The sequence below is a fragment of the Amia ocellicauda genome, chromosome 12, assembly GCF_036373705.1.
Source record: "Amia ocellicauda isolate fAmiCal2 chromosome 12, fAmiCal2.hap1, whole genome shotgun sequence".
In the NCBI taxonomy this organism is placed as follows: Eukaryota; Metazoa; Chordata; class Actinopteri; order Amiiformes; family Amiidae; genus Amia; species Amia ocellicauda.
Window position 1 is genome coordinate 27,142,601 of NC_089861.1, and position 21,818 is coordinate 27,164,418.

The 21,818-nt window shown below is 41.0% G+C and overlaps 1 protein-coding gene across 1 annotated transcript; it reads right to left on the bottom strand.

Moving 5' to 3' along the window:
* Positions 1-527: 527 nt before the first annotated feature.
* Positions 528-17,970, bottom strand: LOC136764804 (lipolysis-stimulated lipoprotein receptor-like). The gene is made up of 10 exons (XM_066719131.1): positions 17,798-17,970; positions 14,209-14,538; positions 13,186-13,305; positions 8,193-8,339; positions 4,968-5,147; positions 4,802-4,858; positions 4,303-4,431; positions 2,750-3,038; positions 2,022-2,421; positions 528-1,835 (listed from the first exon to the last, which is right to left on the bottom strand). The coding sequence occupies exons 1-10, from the start codon at positions 17,835-17,837 to the stop codon at positions 1,800-1,802; spliced, it is 1,728 nt and encodes a 575-aa protein (XP_066575228.1). The 5' UTR covers positions 17,838-17,970; the 3' UTR covers positions 528-1,799.
* Between the last annotated feature and the right edge of the window lie 3,848 nt (positions 17,971-21,818).

A 21,818-nucleotide genomic window follows, 5' to 3' on the forward strand; every position in this document is an offset into this window, starting at 1 on the left:
GTTAAGGGATCTGTCAAAGTAGGTCAGAAACATTTTCTTAAATTCTGGCCATTCTGAGTAGTGATCACCTTTATAGGACCACCATGTGTGAGCATCACCCTTGAGAGTCCCTTCCAGATGATCAATCCAGCATTCCTCCGGCAAGCCTCTCTGACGCAACATGCGCTCCAGTTTAAGTATGAACTCTTTGGGGTCCTCACCAGGATTACCTCCAAACTCAGGAGGCCTCGGGCGGGAGCCAGTGCCAGCACCAGCAGGACCAGCGCCAGCAACACGCCAGTCATGTTCACTCCGGTCCCGGTCAGAGGTCAGCGCCCTGCGGAGCGGCTCGTTATAGAATGTGCATGTTTTCAATGAGGTGCTTTGTTGCTTTATAAATTGTGATGCATGTACACTAAGTGTGTGGGTTTAATATCTGCTTTAGGCATTTATATCGGCTGGGTTCGACATTTTAATGTATTTGTTTTATTTTGTACAATGTTGCAATAAGCCCTTTAATGTAGTGAAGGTAACAAATAGTACTGCAGTTATTTTACAAGGCATGACAATTTATTTGTTTATACCTCATAAGCACATGTACAGAATGGAGTAGCTTTGCCCCCTGCAGACGTCTGTAATAACTTTGTGCATCATCAATTTATTATCCCAATAGATTTCAATTTGCTAAAACTGTTGATTAGGGGTTAAACAACTAGCACTGGTTAAAATGCCCCATGTGAGCTAAAGACTTTTGTGATGTTCACTTCAGTTAGATTGTACAAAAATGTTCTGCACTTCAGAAGACTGGTAGTGATTCATGTTCAATATTCCAGTTATAATAAAACATCCCTGTGTATTTAAATGTCTAACAAGTTATCTGCTTAAATCACAAGGTTTAAAACTGGCTTGATTTCAAAGCAGGACAAGGACTCAAAACGTCTCACTTTTTGCACAAGAAAAGGGACTACTTTGTGAGCACCACACAGTGAGGTTGTGGTAAACTAATCTATGCACATTTTACTTTTGTTATACAAGTTAAGAACACATTTAAATGAGTATAAAAATGAATCAAATATGATTGTATATTAAATAAAAAAATGATTGTCTTCACTCACTGTTCTGCAAAAAGGAAATGGATGTTAGCCAGTATTGAGGTTGAATGGCCATTCAGTTTGCCATAGCTCAGATATATTGCAGATATATTGGCCAGAATAACTGAAGGCAGACACACATTGTAGACTTATTTTTAAAAATGTCAATGTACACATGGGTATAAATTTCCCTAAGCTAAGTTTTAAGTCTATTTTTGTTTGTTTGTTGTCTCAAAAGCTGACTAAAATCCCTACATACACTGCTTGGTTCAGGAACTCTAATAATTAGAAAAAGAAAAGACATTTCAAAATGGTTAAAATGAGAAGTTCTAACACCTGGGTCTTAAATAAGTCTAGATTTCTAGTAAAATATTGGTTAGATCATCAGTTTTTACACAATTTCACAGTGTTACACCAATAACAGGAGTGTTTGCAGGACATCACTCCTGTTTAATAGGACAAGAACGGCTCCATCAGACGGCTTTCATTTCAGTGTCTCCGTGAAGCTTTGTATTCCTGCTAGATCACATGACTTTGCCTCCCTTATTTTCAAACCATTTGTTTTAACGTGAAATACACGTCGTCTTTTTAGTACTATAACATTAACATCATGATTCAGAACTGGGGAGGCTTCCTGGACATGATACTAATGTGGAAAATCCCAATTAAAAGATGTAGTTTACTATCCAAAATGGGAGATGGCTCCCCTTCAGGACTCCGAAAACTGCTTCACACCACCAAGCTCTCCCTGCTCACAGCGCTGTTCTGAAAGAGAAAGATGACTGATTACAGTTTGCTATCTATAGAGAGAGTGATTAGAACATCACGTTTTTTGCCTCAAAAACAGTTATATAAAGCATCTCTGTAGTGTGATGGGTGCTTTATTATATCCTATTTTGTATTGTTTAAATAGCATCAAAACAATCAGAGAAAAAAAGAAAAAATACATACCTTGCGTAGGTCGCTTTTCTTGGATTCGGTGTCGCTATAAGGGGGGGGTGGGGGCGGCGGGAGGTAATCGTCGCTGTATCTGCGGCGGTCGGGACCCCTGCGATCCCCCCCCCGGCCCGAGCGTGAAGACGGGGCCTCGCTGTCGCTGTCCAGTCGTTCCCTGCTGCCCACTCGCTGCTGCTCGTTCATCCGCTTCCTGCGCAGGGCCTCCTCTAGGAAGCTGTCATCATAGCCCACCCCGCGTGGGGGGGGACCTCGCCCCCGCTCCAGGTCCATCAGGTCGTCACGGCTATGGGAGCGCTTGTAGACCCCTGCGTCTTTGCGCCGGTTGTTGGGGGAGTAGTCCCTTCTCCTGCGGTCATCCCGGTCATAGCCCCACCCGCTCCACTCGTCATCAGAGCTGGGACAGAAGAGGTTAGCGTTGAGTACATGGCAAATCTCACAGGGCAGAACACGGTGTATGGTCCGTTGTAGGTTATAATCGAAAACGAGATTGTCTACATAAACCTCATTCCAGTCTAGCCTTCAGAAAGAATCATGCTGAATGATGGGTGAGAAACTATGTAAACATGACAAGCTCTTATTGAATGGGGTGAAATGTGTCATGGGTTTTGGGAAGATTTCTGTGACGCATTTTTCCCTTAGTAAAAACTGCAAAAAAAAACTTAGCACAAAAGTCAACCTCTTGAAGACAGCCCATAACGAGCCAAAACGAGAGTGCTGCTCACCTGCGGCCTCTGCCCCCCCCTGCTCTGTAAGAGTCATCGTAGTAAGTGCGTCCCAGTTCATCCAGGTTGTCCATGGAGTGAGCTCGGCCACGGCTGGCCCCTCCCCGGGCCCCCTCCCTGCTACTGGCGTCGTCACGGTAGTGGCCTTGCTGCGAGACGCTGCTGATGGTGCTCATGTGCTCGTCGGCGTCCATGATGGGCATCATGGCCTGGTTGCGCACGCGGCCCATTCCCTCTCGTAGGATTCCCCGCGGGTCCCGGTCCTCATGCAGAGAGCTCACCTCACTCACTGAGACGAGCAAAGAACGGGGGAGGGGGCACGAATCACAAAGACATCTTAATAGTGACTCGGGGGACTTCTGAAACCTGAAACTGCCAGTTGGGAATCTCAGTGAATTAAGCATCATTCTGAACTTCTGAAGTGAACAGTTGCAGGAATATTATGTTGTTCAGAGGAGATTTGTCTTAGGTAGTTAAGCTAGATCCAACCACCTGCAATCACAGGATCTGTCTGCTAGCAAATTAGGATCACATTTTGTGACCTGTGATTTTATCACTCCAAATGCGAGAGCATTTAATTGATTTATTATTATTTTTTAATTAAGCTTATGCCTATGAAGCAGATTGTATAACATTTATATAAACCTCCTTTCTGATGTCTAACTCCAGAATTGTAAATACAGAAAACAGGTTGATAAACTTCCTTGGTCTATTTGAAGGTTGATATTTTATGTGTAACAAAGTTGAACATAGGTTTTTTTGTTCTTGTTGTGTGCTATCGTTCTGTTTAGGTACCTGAATGTATTACTTTCAGTTTGGACTAAACTTGATATGTAATAATCCACAAGCATTAATTCTGACCATTATGGTCACACTTATTTTTCCTTTAAATGATCCTTGCTATTGCAAAAGGAAAAAGAAAAATACTGACACACACTGTGCAACCAGCAAATGTGATCACAGTGATCACTACAGATTGCATCTTTTTTGTCTTTTGCAATGTGGGATTGCTTACTTGCAATCTCCCCTGGGGATTAATCTCCTCTGTTGTTGGAAGTCAAAAATAATAATGCCATCTTCACTCTTTTTCGTGCAGCCGTGGGCAGAGTAATGCTTAATGATGTCTAAAGAAACCATACTTCCCATCAAGGAGTAAGCAAGTAACCCTAACACTGGGTTGACTTGATAATTGTTGCAGTGGGGAAGATAAACCTGGAGAGTCCGTAGTTTCACCGCAATCCAGGATGTAATGACTATTAGCATCCACACTAACAGTTTACATCCTGAACTTGACATCTGCCATGATTTAGTAATTTTCATTTTTAAAAAGATGCTTATATGATTTTAGAAACTACAGGACTATTGCTGTATCAGCCAACTCCCTACCTTTTTCATATTTTAAATAAAGTTGCAGTCCTTTTAGGTTAAGACTCAGAACAAGCTCTTGTACAGCCTTATTTTCCACTTGGAAACTGCACTACAAGCGTCTTAACATACAAATAGGGAGTATAGCTTCCTATAGATGCATATTCAAATTAAACATGTCATCTTACACCGATCATATTTCCCTCGGTTAGCTCCAGGTCTTGCAGGGTCCAGGTTGGCCAACTCCCTCTCCATGTAATAAAGGACCCGCGTAGAGTTGTCTGCCTGGTTTGCCTGAATGCGGTAACCACTGCGCACTGAGGGAAAAGACAGGAGACATTGTGAATTGGAAAACGTGCAGACCCTATATGAACTGGATTAGACTGGTGAGGTTTATGAATTCTCAAATGAAAAAATCTTATAAAGCCTTATCCATTTTAATGCATGTACAGGTTCACAGTCTATAGCAGTAACTTCATGGTTAGTTCTAGGACATAAAATAGGTCAACACAGTGTCCACTGGCTTTTAGAGTCATGGTCTACTGGAATGTCATTAGGTCTTACATTGTCAAAATATCATAACTTGTCCTATCCAGTTTGCCCACTGTGTATATAGGTTAGCTTTCTTGTAATTATTTTGATGATGAATGTGATAGGAATGTGTTTCGTTGGCTGTTTCAGACTTACCAGAGTTGCCACCGCTATCTTGTTCATGCAGGAGAGGAGCCTGAGAGCCTTGCCCAACTGGAAGATACAACAAAGACCAAAAAATGTAATGAAGAACTGCTGGTTCAAAAATACACAACCAAAAATTAATCTGCACCCTTAGCCCTGGGATGTTTTGAATCCTTACCTGAGCTGGCCGCATAATATGCTCTCATGTACCCATTGTTGGAATTATGAATGGGCATCATGGGCATAGCAGGGGGCATCATTTTTGCCTGGGGGGGCTGGGAGTACATAGTGGGTGCATACAAGGTAGGGGCATACAGACTGGGCACTCCATATGTGGCAGCCTTCCCTGCTTCATATACTGGGATGCATGAGAAAGAAGAAAGAAAACAGAGAAATCTGAATTAGGACACATGAAGTGTTGCACAAAATTGTGAGCAGGAAAAAAGCTGATATTGCATTGAAAAGGGTGTTCAAAACAACGACACCAGTGAGATAGACTTTGACAGATTATTTCACAGTGTGCCGGGATGATCAGCACTTCTCACATTGCCAATGGATCATTTAAAGTCAGTTGTACAATTTCACCCTGGAACAGAGGGGACTATGTGATCCAAGTCTTCAAAATTAATTTATTAATTGATTGAATTGTATCTCCTTTCTTTAATTACAAAAATGTGTTGATGAGATTACTTAAAGGATACTGTATTAACAACACCAGTACTAGACAATGCTAAATACAGCCATGTGGGCTAGGTTCCCTTTCAAGTCGAAAGACAGCCATTACTGAATGGGAAGAGCCTTCTGACCTGCCAATCATGAAAACATGTACCAAAGCTGCCCTATAGGAGTCCTGCTGGCAGGAGGAACTCCCGCCCCTGGTGTCTGTGAAAAGTCTCCTCCTGCCAGCTGCAATCTGACATTTCTTCTTTCACTTTGCCAGTGAATGAGCTTAGCAGTTTCTCTTTCATTCTCACATTATTAACCTGTAAGTGTGCTCCCTTGATCCTTGGAGTTTGGTAACAAAAAATGTTTGCGCTCTTCTGAGGTTTGCGGCATCTTCGGTCTGCTTTATTCATCAGCTTTTACTTCTCTACAGAGGTAAGTGTAGAGCAGCAGTCTCACTATATGAGATCTTCTGTATGATTGATACCTCCTGTACCACTTCCTTACAGAAACTCACAGATAACAGAGGAAGAGAGAGGTCTGTGATAGCCTGCAGAAGTGGCTAAGAACATGTGGGCAGAGAGGAACAAGCCCACCCAGCATGAGGCTCCACCATCTCCACCCTTCCCACCACCTGCGTCCCATTCAGATATCTCTGAGCCACCCTTTTCAGAGCAGACGTAGAGGAGGCAGGCTCTCCAACAGAGCAGTGTGCAGACCCCAGCTCACACTTCAGGGCCTTGATAAGGAGGGCTACAGAGGCAATGGAAATTCTGTGGTTTGCTTCCAAGGAAGTGCCACAGAACAGGCTGATGTGGGAGAGGCCATCCAAGCCGGAAGAAGTACTACCCCTCTTCAATGACTTTTTTGACGCAGTGCAGTCCTCTTGGTCCCATCCAGCTTCTGCTCCTGCGACTTCCTGGCCTGGGGTCCTTTCCCCCCAGGTCAATTCACTGCAGGGCAAGGAGCCCCTCTGAACCACAGGTCTACACGATGCAGTGGAAGGCCTACGTAGCAGAGACCTAGCAGTGAGAGTGGTCAACGCACAGGCCATATTAGTTCTGTACACCTGGCCCGGCAGCTGAGGAAGCGCCCCTCCCCAGAAGAGGCAGAAGAGCTAGAGTTGGTGTCAGCCTACATGACTGACCTGCTTTGCAAGGGAGGGAAGACCAAGAGAAGGTCCCTCACAGCTATGGTTGTAGCCAGACACCATCTCTGCCTCATGCAAGCCAAGCTGAAAGACACAGAGAAAGCCATGCTCCTCCCCGCGCCCATTACACCAGGTCAGACGTTCGGGGAGATGGTTGACCTCATCCAAGGTCAAAGAAACGGACTCAAAGTACAAAGAGGCAGCCACAACCGCACAGCTGGCTATGCCAGATAATGTGGTAGAGATGCTACAGTCAGCCAGGGCTCCCCCTACCAGGGTCCAATATACTTATAAGATGTTTGCCTTCCAAAACTGGTGTCTAGCCAGACATGTGGATCCAGTGTTGTGTGATTCTCTTGTATTTACATATTTACAATTGTAAGATTAATTTACTTATCAAGAACCAGGTGAGTCAGTTCATTTCACTTGTTTTGAGAATATTTATCATGTGAATTCTTACTTGGATATAACACCTTAAAATAGGACATTTTATAGGTATAATAAGCTATTTTATAATGAGAGAGGCTTTTTAATGAATGATTCAAGACATTCATTCTTGTTTTTAATAATTGTTTAGCATCTTCTCACTACTCTTACTTAAATCTTGTTAGAAATGCTTAAAATTTGTGCCTTCTGAATTATTTCAAGATTTTGGCGTTTTCTAGTTGGTTAGGCATTTTGTCTTATTTCAAGAAAGCTCTTACTGCACTGACAGATAATTTTACTTATTTTAAGTAATTTTCTCTCAAATTTGGTATAATTTAACTTAAATTTGGAGGTGCATTTTTGCAGTGTACTGTGCTTCAGCAGTTGCTAGAGGAAGGGAAATCTACATCCACACTGAAGGTATATTTGGCTGCTATCTCAGCATGCCATGATAAGATTGACAATGTCTCCCCAGGAGCCCACTTCCAGTTCCTGAAGGGTGCAAGATGGCTGAGACACCATTCCAGCCTGGGACATTGAATTCATTCTAAAAGGACTCAGCAGAGCTCCCTTTGAGCCCATTTCCACAAAGGTGGCCTTCGTTATAGCGATAACTTCAGCGAGGAGAATTAGTGAGATTCATGCCTTGTCTGTGAATAAAGCCTGTCTGATCTTCTCAGGAAGTAACAACAGAGTCACTCTGAGGACGAACCCGGCCTTCCTACACAAGGCTGTGTCGGCATTTCACATAAATCAACCTATCATCCTGGAGTCTTTTGACCCCCCTCTACATGCATTGGAAGAGGACCGCAGACTGCACACACTCTGCCCCGTCAGGGCCCTGAAATGTTACATGGAAAGGACTGCACACAGCCGCAGATCTGATTAGAACGGGGTGTATTTGGAATTTTCCTGCTCTTACTGGGTAAAGGATATCTGCTAATAAATACATTTTCAGGATTTTTAAAAATTGCTAATTTAACAGTTAGGCACACAGCAGGTATTTATTAATCTTTTAAATGTAATGTATTTACTTATTGGGAAGTTTGGTTATTGCTAACAGCTGGAGAGATGAGTGGGAGAGAAACAGAATGACTGGCCAGACCCAGTACAGGAAATTCACAACCAGGAGGAAGGCTGTTTGTTTTAGGGTGGGGTACGTACGTGCTTGGGGACAGCAGCAGCGATCAGGGCAGCAGGGGCAGCGCACGTAGCAGCAGCAGGTATGTGGGCAGCACTGGCACCAGCAGATGCCAATCAGCAGGAGGAAGAGCAAGAATCCCAGCACCACCAGCACCACCAGGAGCCAGTCTAGGAGAAAGAGACCAATGGGCAACATCAGCCACGATCGACCAGCACTATTCAGTGGCCTTTTGGATGGTATAATATATTTCAACACCAAAAGGGCAAAATGGTGTTGATGCTGAAGGTACAAACTGAGATACGGTCATCCTGTAATATTTTGTATCCAAAATTCTTCTTTACATACTGAATGTGAACATGTATCTTCCTAATTACATTGGCAGCTGCCCCAGTTCTATTCCTCATCAATCTGCTTTTCATTTCAGCACCGCCACAGCCCGTATGTCACCCTATGCAAATAATTACTTTTGTGGACGGTTAAATAATGCAGCAGTACAGATTGGTGTGACCAGTGCCTTCAAATCTAAAGACGTGTGGGTACAAATGACTGGTACAGAAGCAATCAAACAAGTTTATATAAGCTGGCCTGTACATTTCTTAAGGTCTAAGGGGAGACTGCCATAAACCCGAATGTGGCATTATACAAGATTTGTGATATAAACTGCAATGCCTTCTTTCTCAGAATGATAAAATGAAACCTGCCCTTCAAATTGTACTCTGGGTGGGAAAATGTTACAAGGGTACACTGACTATCACAAAAAAGTAGAAGTTTTTTTCTGTTTTGCACATTTAGCAAAAACATTTGTGTTATCAGCTATGACTGTGTATTTTTCCCAACGTCATGTCATACAGGACCTTATCTGCATAACGATTACCGAACAAGGTCCCTTCTACAAGTTGCTTGGGTAAGATCAGGGGTGTCCAACCCTGGTCCTGGAGAGCCCCTACCCAGCAGGTTTTAAAAGTCACCCTTGTATCAACAATGTATAAAGACCTGGAAGCAGGTGGTGTATGGAAGCAATTAAGAGAACATAATTCAAATGTAAATGCAAAATGGAACATCATTATGCAATCAAACAATTGCATTATGAATTTTCCATTTATGCAAGCATTATTTGGGACAAAATTAAAATGAAATTAAAATAATCTCATTTGCTTTTTCATTTCCATATACTAGTACGCACATTCGCAGACAACATTAAAATGTAAATGCAAAAGCCAATTGCAATTGCATTTTCAGAAACTTACACTGCTTTATGGTAGACTTAACTCACATTAATTGCACCTGTTATGTGTGTGTGCATGTGTGTGTTCTCTGTACAGTGTTTACAGTGAACACAGTCATCATATGTATTAAATGTACACACACATCTGAACTGTAATGATTTAATGTTCAGCTAATAGAAGCATGATGTTCATCATTAATGTGAAATCATGGCACAGGGTGTAGTCAGGAGTCTTATATTTCTGCTAACCATTTAATGTTATATTATTCTTATATGGTTTATTCCATTTTATATATGATTAATTGTGGTAGGCTTTATCCTACCTGGCGCCCAACTATATAATATAATGAAAATTGTTACAGGTGACAGAAGCTGGAACCAGATGCCAGAAAAAGCTAATAATCTAACAAAGGTATCAGTTTGGAGGAATGTCACCTGATAGGGTAAAACTAAGCAAACATATCAAAATACATGTGGGACAATGTGCTATTCTATACGGATTCAGAAACTGAATCAAAGTGCTTTTATTTCAAAGCAACATAAATGTCGTGCACTGATATTAAAGTATGATGCGGCTTATGAAGCCATGCCTTCACCTACAGTTTCAGGCAATCGAGCTTGTGTTGCTGTGGGTCTGAAGTGTGCAAACTTCTACAAATGGTCAATCATTAATCCAGGTGTAAACTTCAAGCACAGTGGGCTCTAGATGTTTACTCCAAATAGCAAGCCAGCAGCTCCATTGATTTGAGTTTCATTTGTTTGCTAAGTCTAACTGCCTGAAACAAACACTAATAATAAAAGCTTTTAATAATTTCATTATTTTAACAAGTCTACCATTTTAAAATCCCACAGAGTGTAAATACCTGAAGTAATTAAGACTGAAATAATGCAGGCTGTCCATTAAATTCACAACTGCATTTGAAAATTAAAGAACAAGTTGGACTGCTAAAGACCAAAGGATTTTCCTGCTAATCTAAGTTGTTACGACTCAGTTCTTTAGCAGGAAGTTGGAAAAGGTAGGCGCAGAATTATCTGAAGATATGAATAATTAAAGGCACATTCCATACCTGTTGTCATCAAGACTAAATGTACTGACGAACAAAAGTGAACTTCAGCTTCTCAACATTCACTGGATATTCTAAACCTATTTTTAAACAAAATAATCTTCAACCAAATTGGACAAGTGAAACTGATCCTAAACCTAAGCAAACATTTGACCAACTCACCAATCACAAATTACAAATGTGTATGGTGTCGCATTAGTAGTTGAAAGTAGTTAAAGTGCCACCTTACAATCATTTAAACTTTGACAGGGTACACAATTTGTAATTTGCTGGAAGACTGAAGTTCTCATTTGGTCCAAGCCAAAACACATCTGTATTTGCTAAACACCCGATACAGAAATCACCTGAATATAGAAGCAGATCTGGGGGTCAAAATCTCCGAAATCAAACCTTTTGTTCCTTTTGTTCAAAGTATATTTCATGGTAGAGTGTTTTGTCTAAAGACGTGTTTCTGTTTATTTGCTTAAATTAGCAAGTGCTTCTCCACTTAAGGTTTATTGGTTTGGTGCTCATCAGAACCAGTAAATGAAATTAAAAACCAAACCCAATTAAGTATACTTGCTAGTGCACAATTTGTGGCATCAAAACCAGAAATAAATATCTGGAAAGTGTGGAAAACTATGGTACTGTACATAGAAGCAGCACTGTGGAGTTGTGGTTAGGGCCTTGGACTCATAACGGGGAGGTTGTGGGTTCAAATTGTGTAGTGCTGTTATACCCTTGAGCAAGGTACTTCACTTAGATTGCTCCAGTAAAATGCCCACTTGTATAAATGGGTACAAATGTAAGTTGCCTTGGATAAGAGTGTCTGCTAAATGACAAGTAATGTAGAAGCAAAATCTAATGTTTGAAGAGTTTTAGTTCTATATTTGAATCCAGAAGAAACTAAGGCCTTGACTGGAAATCCTTGTTTTGCCTTCAATAGGTGACCACAAAACCAATGGCAATTCTACCAGTGAAAGGCTATTGATACAAATGATCGTCATGTTAGTGCAGTTGCTTGCTTTGTAATTTGTGCACATACATTATCTCACTCTAAATTTGAAATGTGTCAGAACTAACTTCTGCCTAATGTGTAATATTAGCTGACACTCAACCCAGATCAGTGAGGTAATCCTGAAACTAACTGCTGCATTAAGTTAAAGACCCTGCTATGCGATTGCACTGCAACCTACAAGCAGAATTATATTGAAGCAGAATACACTTTTGAAGCCGGATAAGACCAACATAGCCTATGTATTTTACAGCACAAATGGGCACAATCGTAGCATAAAGAAAAGAGACCACTGGTGATTCAAATATAATGTGTAATATCTCAAGAACCATGTTGGTTATATTAATAAAAATATTAATGTGTTGTATAAACTGTATAATGTTTTATATTAATGTTTGAAATACTAATATGTCAATAGAGCCAATTGTATTAATTGTCAAGCAAATGTTAGCAAGGCTGTTTTAGGAGTGCTGATGCTGCAGAAGCCCCTCCCAGCATTTGCTTCAAGGTTTTCTGTGGCTTATCTTAAGGCTGGAGAGGTCACATCATGGTTATTGATTAACAGTTGTTAAAGATGACCATGGGACCGGACCTCTCCCAGTACATCAAAGGAAACCATCTGGTTTCTGCATCCCACACCTTCCCCCAGGAAGACAGCCACGAACATTACAAGAGCCAGGAACCTGACCTCGAGGCAACACTTCTTGGAAACATGTGACTGACCCTGCCCACAGAACCACATGTCATGTCTACTATGAAAGCTGTTAACTTTTGCTGTTCAGAGAGACTCCGCTCAGGTGGAGAGCATCCATGTCAGGGCTTTCCAGGCTGGCATGTTAAATAAATACATTATCCTCTGTGCTTGAAGACTTTAATTCTTTACCTGGGTTCTACAATACAAACAATTATTTTTGCTGCACAAACCAGCACAAATGTAGCACAAACGAATGACACCACTTTGGATCAATGTGGAGTTTGATGGGGTGCTAGGTGATGTCATCACTGATAATAAAAAAATGAATATCTAAAAAACTATAACTGCACGGGTGAAAACAAATATGGCACAAACCGGCACAAACGTAGCACAAACGGAGGTGGCATACAGAGCCATAATGCCGGCAGTGATGAAGGAGGGTTCAGTTCATCACAATTTATAATAACATTTCATAAGCAGACAACTGCTAATAAAGTACAAATACAAATACACCATCCCCATCACACACCCCTGGTGATTGCTGTGTCACATTCCACCTCCTCCCCAGTCACCACCTCTGCAGCAGTTCAATGGTCTTGACCCAGCGTTCCCTCAGTCAAGCAAGTAGAGCCAAACCTCATTACAATTAAACACTCACACCTGTTCAAAATTGACCATATAAACTAGTGAACTGATATAGCACTCCCAGCCCTGGGTAGAAGACAGCAATGACAGTGACCCATTTAAATGGTTGTGTTGACTGGAGGAACTGGGCTAAAGAAGCTCACCCAAGGATACAAAGACATTGTCTGCATTCTCCCATAACCTCTGTCATGGGTTTAAAGCACAAACCATGTAGGACATGGGCCGCTGACAGATGAAAGCACAGACAGTGCTTTGTAAGTCTGAGATGCCAGAGATCACAAAACTAGGTTAAAAATAACTGCAATTTAAAAACACTTCTAAACTGCTCCTTTGAAATTTGTTCAGGAACCAAACCACCAGATTCAAGCAGATTTGTTCCAGGTACACTCACCCAGCACGATTAGTTCAGTGTAGTCCTCACTGTTTCCAGTCAGATCCTGGGTGGACACCACAGAGCAGACGTAGACTCCACTGTCTCCCCACGCTGTCTGCGCAAAGTTCAAGTCAGCATCTGGGACAGAAACGTGAGAGAGATGTTACAAACAATTATGATTACATTTCTAAGCAGACACCCTTATCGATGACAACTTACAACTGTTACACTATCACTTTTCTTTTACATACAATTGCCAATTTATACAGCTAAGTTGTTACTGGAACAATCTCAGTACAGTACCTTGTTCAAGGGTACAACAGCAGTGTCCCCCACCTAGGACTAAACCCACAACCCTCCACTGCACAGTCCAGAGCCCTAACCGATACGCCACAATACTGAAAGAAGCTGCTGGTGTAACATTAAGGTTCATAACACATTCAAATTTGTTTAACACTATCATCCACACTGTAGATCAAAGTAAAAGACACTGTTCTCCAAGCCTTCAAGATTTAAAAAAAACTCCATGTGATCATATTCATGTTAGGGAATCTTCTCACATCCAGGGGAGATTTGTATCTGTATTTTATTCAGTCATTCGGTTATCCAAGGGTTTTAGATTACTTATTATATGGGAGTAATTCAAGTAATTCTTCAGCCCATTGGGTGTTTGGTTCATTATAAATTTGGGAGTGCAAGGATTTTGATCACAGCCAAATCATTAAACACTGCTGAGGTCCAATGGTCTCATTCCACAGTTGTAGCCTGTACCTTCCAACACCTTTTCAAACTCTTTATAGCAGCACCACCATGTGCACTAAACAGATTTGAGACCTAGAGAATTCTGTACTGGCAGTCAGAAACATCAGCCCTTCACAGTAGTGTCTTCAGTTTGCATGATACAAAGGCCTGAACGTGCTATGCGTGTCTGCTGGGTCTCTTGGTGTTGCGCTGCCCTTACTCTACAAATGTTCTTCTTACCGAGGCTATTCATTCTATGACCACCAGGCCCCGGATCAGACACAGGTGCAATACACTTACTGTTAATGATGGTGATCTTGCGGCCCTGGTACCCATCTGCCAGAGTGATGGTGTTACCCTGCTTGGAGGCCACGGTGCGGACAGTGCGCTGGTTCTCAGTGCAATCAATAATGGGGTTGTAGTTGGGGATGGCCTGGGTCAGCTGGTTGGCGGCACTGCTGGGGTTCAGGGCCGTCAGGATTGGGTTCAGGCAGAAGTACTTGTACCTCCAAATCACCACTGGCGGCTGTTGGGCGGAGGTCTGGTAGTTGCAGGTGAGCGTGACAGGCTGGAACAGGATGACCACGTACCTCTTGGTTGGGCAGGTCACGGAGATCGCCATTGATGACCCTGTGGAACACAGATTAATTCAGTACGAATGGACAGGTGTAGATCATCAACCCTACATAAATTGCCAAGATCTTGATCTCCACGATTCCAATATTAACATCATAACTTCCTGCAAAGCATTATGCTGTCTATCAACTGACACTAAATACCTACATTGTGGATCTCTCCACCTTAAAGCACTGGAACTGATGTTTTAATTGATCTGCTCAAGACGGCCCAAATCAAGCAGATTGTGAACTATGATGACACGTTTAACGAAAGTTTAAGAGCAGTTGATAAACCAGTAGGAGAGATGCCCGATGGCACTGCCTGCCTTCTGACATCCTCTGTGTATGCTGTAGGTTTTAAAAACACACACAGACTTACAGGGCTAATTGGGAATGTTGAATATTTTTCTGCTGGAACCATGTTGTTCACTACAGATCATTGTCCACGTTACAGAAGGTAGGCTATGAGGAAATACAAATGGAACTTAATTGAGATCTGGATAGACAGGCAATATTTCTTAAAAATAAATTGAAGGTAATATTTATTGAAAATGTTACGATTTATTTAAGGTATTTCCTACAAACAAGGGTGGTGTTAGGCCTAGTCCTTGAAACAGAAAATAAAAAAAATCTATCTTTGAATAAAAAGCTCCTTAATTTTCAAAAGACCTCAGTGTGACTTCCCATTATTATACTTCTTAGCAGACACCCTTGTCAAGGGCACAACCTTCAACCTTCCATTCAGGAGACCAGAGCCCTGACCACTGTTCCACACTGCTGCCCCACAGATTTGATCATGATTACAGTGCAAATCTAAATTAGGTTTCAGTATCACCTGGCCATGACCGGTCCTGTTATGTCATTGCCCAAAATTTTAATATTTTCTCTCCATGTCCGCCATTGTGCAACAGGAAACCACACTCAGGTTGAGTCATCAGTTTTGTTGAAACTAGGGTACGAGAACTACCATTAACATACTTGCAGTGAATCATGTGAATCCATATTTTGATAAATAATTTGGAAAGGAAAGGAGCCAACACTGCTTTGGTGACCCAGATCTCTCAAAATAGCATCTGGGTTGTCTGTAATCAAATGCATGCTGTTTGAATACACAACACTGAATTCAAAGGGAAGGAAATAAATAATCAACTCAATAACTGAAATGCACTTGGCCCAGACTTGTCAATGATGAGGTATCAGGACCTGTCCCTGTGTAGAAATCCTTTAAATACAGACTGGTATATTCCAGACCCTCCTTCTTCGGCTAGTAAACAAAACCTTGTCAGTTTCTTGTAACTAAAGCATTAAACAAATTGTTTTTCTTCAGGCCTTCCATGACGGGAGACTGGAGCTGTAACCGCAACATATAAATTGCAAAATCCCTTCAGATGCAGAGGCATTTTCACAAACGTCTTTAAGCTCATATACATTGTGACTGAAGCATGGCAATGTATTTTTTCAATGCTTTTCCATCAGAGTCCCTGCTGGAGTAAACCTCTCAGACAATCCTAACCAACTCCTCATTTGCAAGGACAATGCAGCCTGGATGGACCATCAGTCCTCAAGCAGAGCCATACAATGAGCAATAGAAGAGCAACAGAAAAAGTGCTACAATACCAATTGTAAAACTTGTTAAAGACTTCCTGACATTCCTGAATGGAAAGTCCCAGATGATAATCTAGAACTCAAGACCTGCAAGATCACTTTAGGAAATGAATATAACAATTGACCTAAAAATCCCATAGAGGTATTAGGGATGGCAGGCAGATGAAGCAAAACAAGGCAGGATTTATCTAAATAGAATCCAGACAACAGGAGACTGCTTCACCCCATTCCTCACTTCTCCATTACTTGCTAGTCCACAGGGACTGTGTGCAAGTCATTCATTGCAGACCTACTATTAGTTGCGTTGCAATCTACCATTTCTAATGCAGAGCACATTCCTGTGTGGGAGTCAAGCTTTCTACTGGAGGAGGAATACACAATTATACAGTTACCTTTGGCAAATATTCACTCAGCTTCTAATATTAAGTTACAAGTCTGATAGAGGGGGAGAATAAAATAAGTCAACTTCTACTTAAAGTTGAAAATAGTCATGGTTGCAGCCATGGGAAATGTGAGTGTCCTTTACCATCTCAATTCAATTCATATTTATTATATAATAATCCTGACATGCTGTTTTGTTGTTGTTCTTTGCAAGGCACATTCATAAACGATTAGTAATTCTCAAATTCATGTGCGTCTTACAACACCTTTATCTTCAGATGATTTAATACACTGTGTAGCAAACAGTTCTGCAACAAGTCGTGTATGAACTAGAACAGCCAAACACTGCGAAACTACAGAGAAAAACATCAGAGGTGGAGAGGAACTGAACTTAAACCGCTTAAAATAATAGGTCTAACCATAAAACATGAACAACCTGAACCATATACATTGGAATACATACAGACTGTTTTATAATTAATACTAAATGACTCAATACATAGAAAATAGATTCTGAACTGTATAGGAAACGGGATTTGGATCTCTTTTTAAATTGCAAGTAATTAGCCTATATTCTGTACTCAGTATGAGCATTTGTAATTGGTGTAATTATGATTATTACTTACTTGCCAACCTAAGAATCCAAAGAAGTTATTTATTTAGGCCTGTTTTATTAATCGACTCTTTTATTAACCCCCTTAATAAAGGGTTAGGGTGTGGGCTTGAAACCTTAAGCAAATATACCAGGCTGCCTGGTAGTAAATACAGAAAACAACACCATTGGAGAAATACGTCATATAAGTGTGGAAGAACTGACCATTTGGCATAAAAACACAGCAAAAGTGATGTTTACTGATAAACCAAGATATCGACCTGTATTCAGTGTAAAAGTGCAAAAGCTGTATCCAAACCAAACCTGAAACAAGATCCATGCGTTTCGAGCAGCTAGAATAAATAACCAGTTGAAAAGGCAGGTGTTGCCAGAGTCATTAATATTAAAATTATAGTTTATTTTAATAATGTATATTTTGTTAGCTTTTAACGGCGCACCCTATTTTTCTTTATAAATACTGAAAGTCTACAAATCAAATGGTTAAAATAACAAAATAATAACATAATAAAGTCTTAATCGATTAAGGCATTATTAAATATATAACTTTCATCTTTGGAAAACACACGGTGAATTTGAATCCAAAAGTTATTTATCCCAAAAGAAGAAAGAAAACAACGTGTGGACTCTTCCAGCTGTCCTGTATATTATATATTGTTTTAAATGCCTCACTTACCTATTGAAAGGGTCATGAAGAAAAGTAACCGCAACAGCATGTTTGTTCTACCAAGAACAGCGTGTTATAAGTGAAAACATTATCATCTGAAGGACTTCATGTTTTTCATGAGCGTATTTTTCCCATGGCGGTGGTTTCGATGAGAGCCAGGTAAATAGTGATGCAGTTGGACTCATGTTGGTGACCGATAGGAATCGGATCAGTTTCCTCATTGAATCGGTTCTTTTGTTTCAGCGATAGTGAAGAACTTAATCCCATGGGATTTTAGGCATTGGACAATTAACTAATTACCTGGACAACATACTTCAAAGCAGTTCCCTTCTAAATCCCAGAATTGTCTCCGTTATCCGTCATTATAAAGATGCTATTAATCATTCCAACATTTTATTTAGTTCCACAATAAAGTTCATTTTGCAGTCCCATATATATCCATCTTTGGTGTGTGTCTTTCCAACTAACCTTTGCGTTTCTTTTATGTAATAAGGTATATTTTATTTATTTAATAGTGGTCGCATTTAATATTACGTTTCGGCAATTAAAAAACATCAGCCATGCATGCAGATTAATACAGAAGTCAGGTGGGTATAACTTTCAGGGTCTACAAGTATAGATTTGTATTTGTATTTATTTTAGTTATTTCTAAATGCAATTTTAGTAGTTGTTGTGCTGTCCTGGGATGATGAAAACAATGTTCAGGATCAGTTGATATACATAATTACACCTCTGGCTCCTTTAATATCATTATTTTTCCCCTGGAGGTTATAGTGTGTTACAGTTATATAAAAAATGGGAGAGATTGCTAATTGCCTGTAGTCCTGAACGGAATACGAAAAGTAAAAAGTCTACACTGCCAAAAGTCATTTATTACTACAAGATTTTTTTTTCTTCCAGTCAGAATTTACGAGCAACAAGAAATTATTTATTGTTACCTGATTTCTTGAAACAAGAGATTATATCTTGTGTTAAGTAATTATACTAATCCCCCTTAACATTAGTGCTTTCTTAATTTAAGATTGTATTCTTATTTCAAAAATATTTTATTAACTTAGTGCAAAAGATTAAAAGGTCAAAGGAAAACACTAAGATGCAAAACAAACAAAAAACATCAATGGGGTGTTGTGTTCAATTGAAGATTCAATTTATTAATCCAGCAAAATACATATTTTAGATTATGTATTTAATAAGTATATACATTATAAAACCAAATAGTTATTTAAACACAACATTTGTTAATACAAATATTATTTTAACTAATAAATACAAATAAATCAAGCAATATTCAAAACCAGCACAAATATTTTAAGCCAATTAGACAATACTGAACTAAACAATGTGCATATGTTGTAATACAACTGATTTTACATTGCTCAAACGTAGTGCTGAAGAACCAGCAACAGCTGTTTGTGATCTGATCTCCCTCAGCTCCCCACAAAAGCCACGATGCTGCCAGAGGAACCATAGGTTGAAGATTTCCAGCTGTCCGTGGAAGTCCAGCAAGATGTCCCCCAGGGTCTTCTGCTCCAGAGTGCATAGTAAATGTGGAGTAGGCCGACATATTGGACATCCACCTCATAGCAGGCAAGCATCACTTTTTAGATTCGGACAGGTTTAAGCACAACAGTCTTGGACCTTCATTTCATCAAATTCCAGCTGCTCTGGACTGACCATGAATCCAGACTGGAGACTCACCATGGATGTGGGTTGGGCGGTGGTCCTGGGTCCTCTGGCTGAGTGGACCACTCTGTAACATAAGGCCTGGTGGTCCCAGGTAACAGTCCCATGAGATGAGACAGCTGGTGTGATGGGGATTAGGCTGGCCAAGGCCACCACACAAGGCCTGTCTGCTTCATACTCAACTATGATGTCTACTATAGAGCCAATATGAAGACCCAGCACTAGACTAGTGATACACAGTGATACAAAGGCCTGAGAGAAGGTTATGCTTAATAAAACATATACATGCATTCAATAATCACAACCAAGTACAACAGAATGGGTAGGGTCATATTTTAAATCTTACCAATAAACATTTAAAGAAAACTGTCCTGAAGGGTATCTTGTATTTCCAAACAACAATAACAATTAGGCAATGATGATATTAGTGAAAAAATGTTTAGGGCACAGTTAATGTATTATTTTTTTCAGGCAATATAAAATTAGGGGGAAAGCATCGAATACAGTAATGCGTTATTTGCCAGTTCATCTTTGTGTTTTTCATATAAATGAGGAATGCCTAGTTCACAGATTGTTCTTGACTCATTGAAGGCTGTTCTGCATCCATTTGATCCGAATGAGGTGGCGTCTGAAGTCGCGGTTCAATCTCAGAGTCACTTGCTTTCTCCGGTGGGAGCTCCCCCCGTCCCTGACCCCTGTTCGGCTCCTCGGTTGACCGCAGCCGCCGGTAATGTCTGTGGTGGCAGGCGTGCGAGAACAGCCACGCCATTGCGATCAGCAGGAGGCCGCAGGTGAGGGCTATGAGGCTGTTCTGGATTAAGAGGCTGCCTCGCAGCAGCCCTGGCGGCTCGCCGAGAGAGAGACCGCGGACCCGCAGAGTAAAGCGGCCGGTCAGCGTGCGGCTCACGAAGCAGCGGTACAGCCCCGCGTCGGCCCGGGACGCGCCTGTGATGCGGTAAACCCCGCCACCCGTCCGGACATCCAGCGAGTGGCTGCCATTCTCTCGCAACAAACCCAGCCAGGTGAGGCCGGTGCCGTTCCTTTCCCAATACACTGGGCTAAAAAAAAAAATTATAACAAAAAAAGTAAATGACCCCCACCCCCTCACACACACATAAAGGTACGTTTTGTAGGAATAATTGTTGTCCATTATGAGACAGGCCTATTTCAATCTCATGGAGGTTACAAATCATTATAGTATGCAGGTGTTTATGACTATATAAGTGGTTCTCAACCCTTGTCTTGGTACCCTGCTGGTTTTTGTTCCAACTCAGTTACTTAATTTAACTATTAATTGAACTAATAATTTGACAAATGAGCCTTGTAAGTATTCTAAACAGTGTAACACCACCCTTTCTCTGCCAATATTTCAGTAAATCTATAATATGACACCAGGTGTGTTATTCTATTACTCACTTTGTAACTAAATCCTATTATTTTGATTATTAGTTTCTTAACAATATTGAAAGTGAAATAACAACAAACATTTATTTTGTTGGTGTGTGTTTGGGTCAGAGCAGATACACTCACAGGTTTACACTCCGTTTCATTCAGGGACACATTAACACCACAACACCCCACTAACCTACTCAGTGCACTGATATCCCCAGTAGCCTTAACATTGGAGGAGCAATTGCATTGTGAATTATTCGTTTATACTGTTTATAATTAGAAAACGGCCCCGTGTTGTATTTCTGGATTAAAGCTTTGCTCAAGCTGACATTCAATTACACCAGGAACTTAAATCAACACAGGCGCTTCATTAACAGACAGTAGTTTAAAAACATGGACATATGCAAATAATAAAAACTTAAATTAATCAGTTCAGTCTCTGTATTTCACTCCGTCCAGAATCGGCTTCCTCAGAGGTGGAGCGCATTCACAGTCACGGTCAATGAGCTCATTGAACTTTTAGTTAAGGCCTTTTAGAAAACAGCAAACATCGTTTCCACTCAGATAACTATTGTTACCCGATTGTGACTCCTGGATGTCCCTGCTGGCCAGCACTGTCTCCAAGCCCTTCCTTGCTTCAGCCTGGGTGCACAATAATGATCTTTACCCAAGTTTAGCCGAGCTCGCCCGGCCTCCCTGACTGTCCTGCTACACTGTGCTGCACTGCTCTCCCTGCATTGCTCCTTGACTCCCTGCTCCATTCAAGGTCAACCCCTATATCCCCAAACACTGTCTATTTCCTGATAAAACAACCGATTCCCTTTTCAACTCCCGAGGCAGAGCTGGGAGAATCCTTAAAGGCGCAGTCTCTTGTCTAAAGCAGGCAATGCAGCCAGCCTTTAAGGTACCATTACATCCTCCCTCCCCCAGCGCCAACTTAAAGAGGCCAAACGCT

Excerpts from the sequence above, each read along its gene's own strand:
- LOC136764804 (XM_066719131.1), bottom strand. The coding sequence starts at position 17,837 with ATGCTGTTGCGGTTACTTTTCTTCATGACCCTTTCAATAG. Across the intron at positions 14,539-17,797 it reads CTTCATGACCCTTTCAATAG|GGTCATCAATGGCGATCTCC; the intron begins GTAAGTGAGGCA and ends TGTGTTCCACAG. Across the intron at positions 4,859-4,967 it reads ATATTATGCGGCCAGCTCAG|TTGGGCAAGGCTCTCAGGCT; the intron begins GTAAGGATTCAA and ends TGTATCTTCCAG.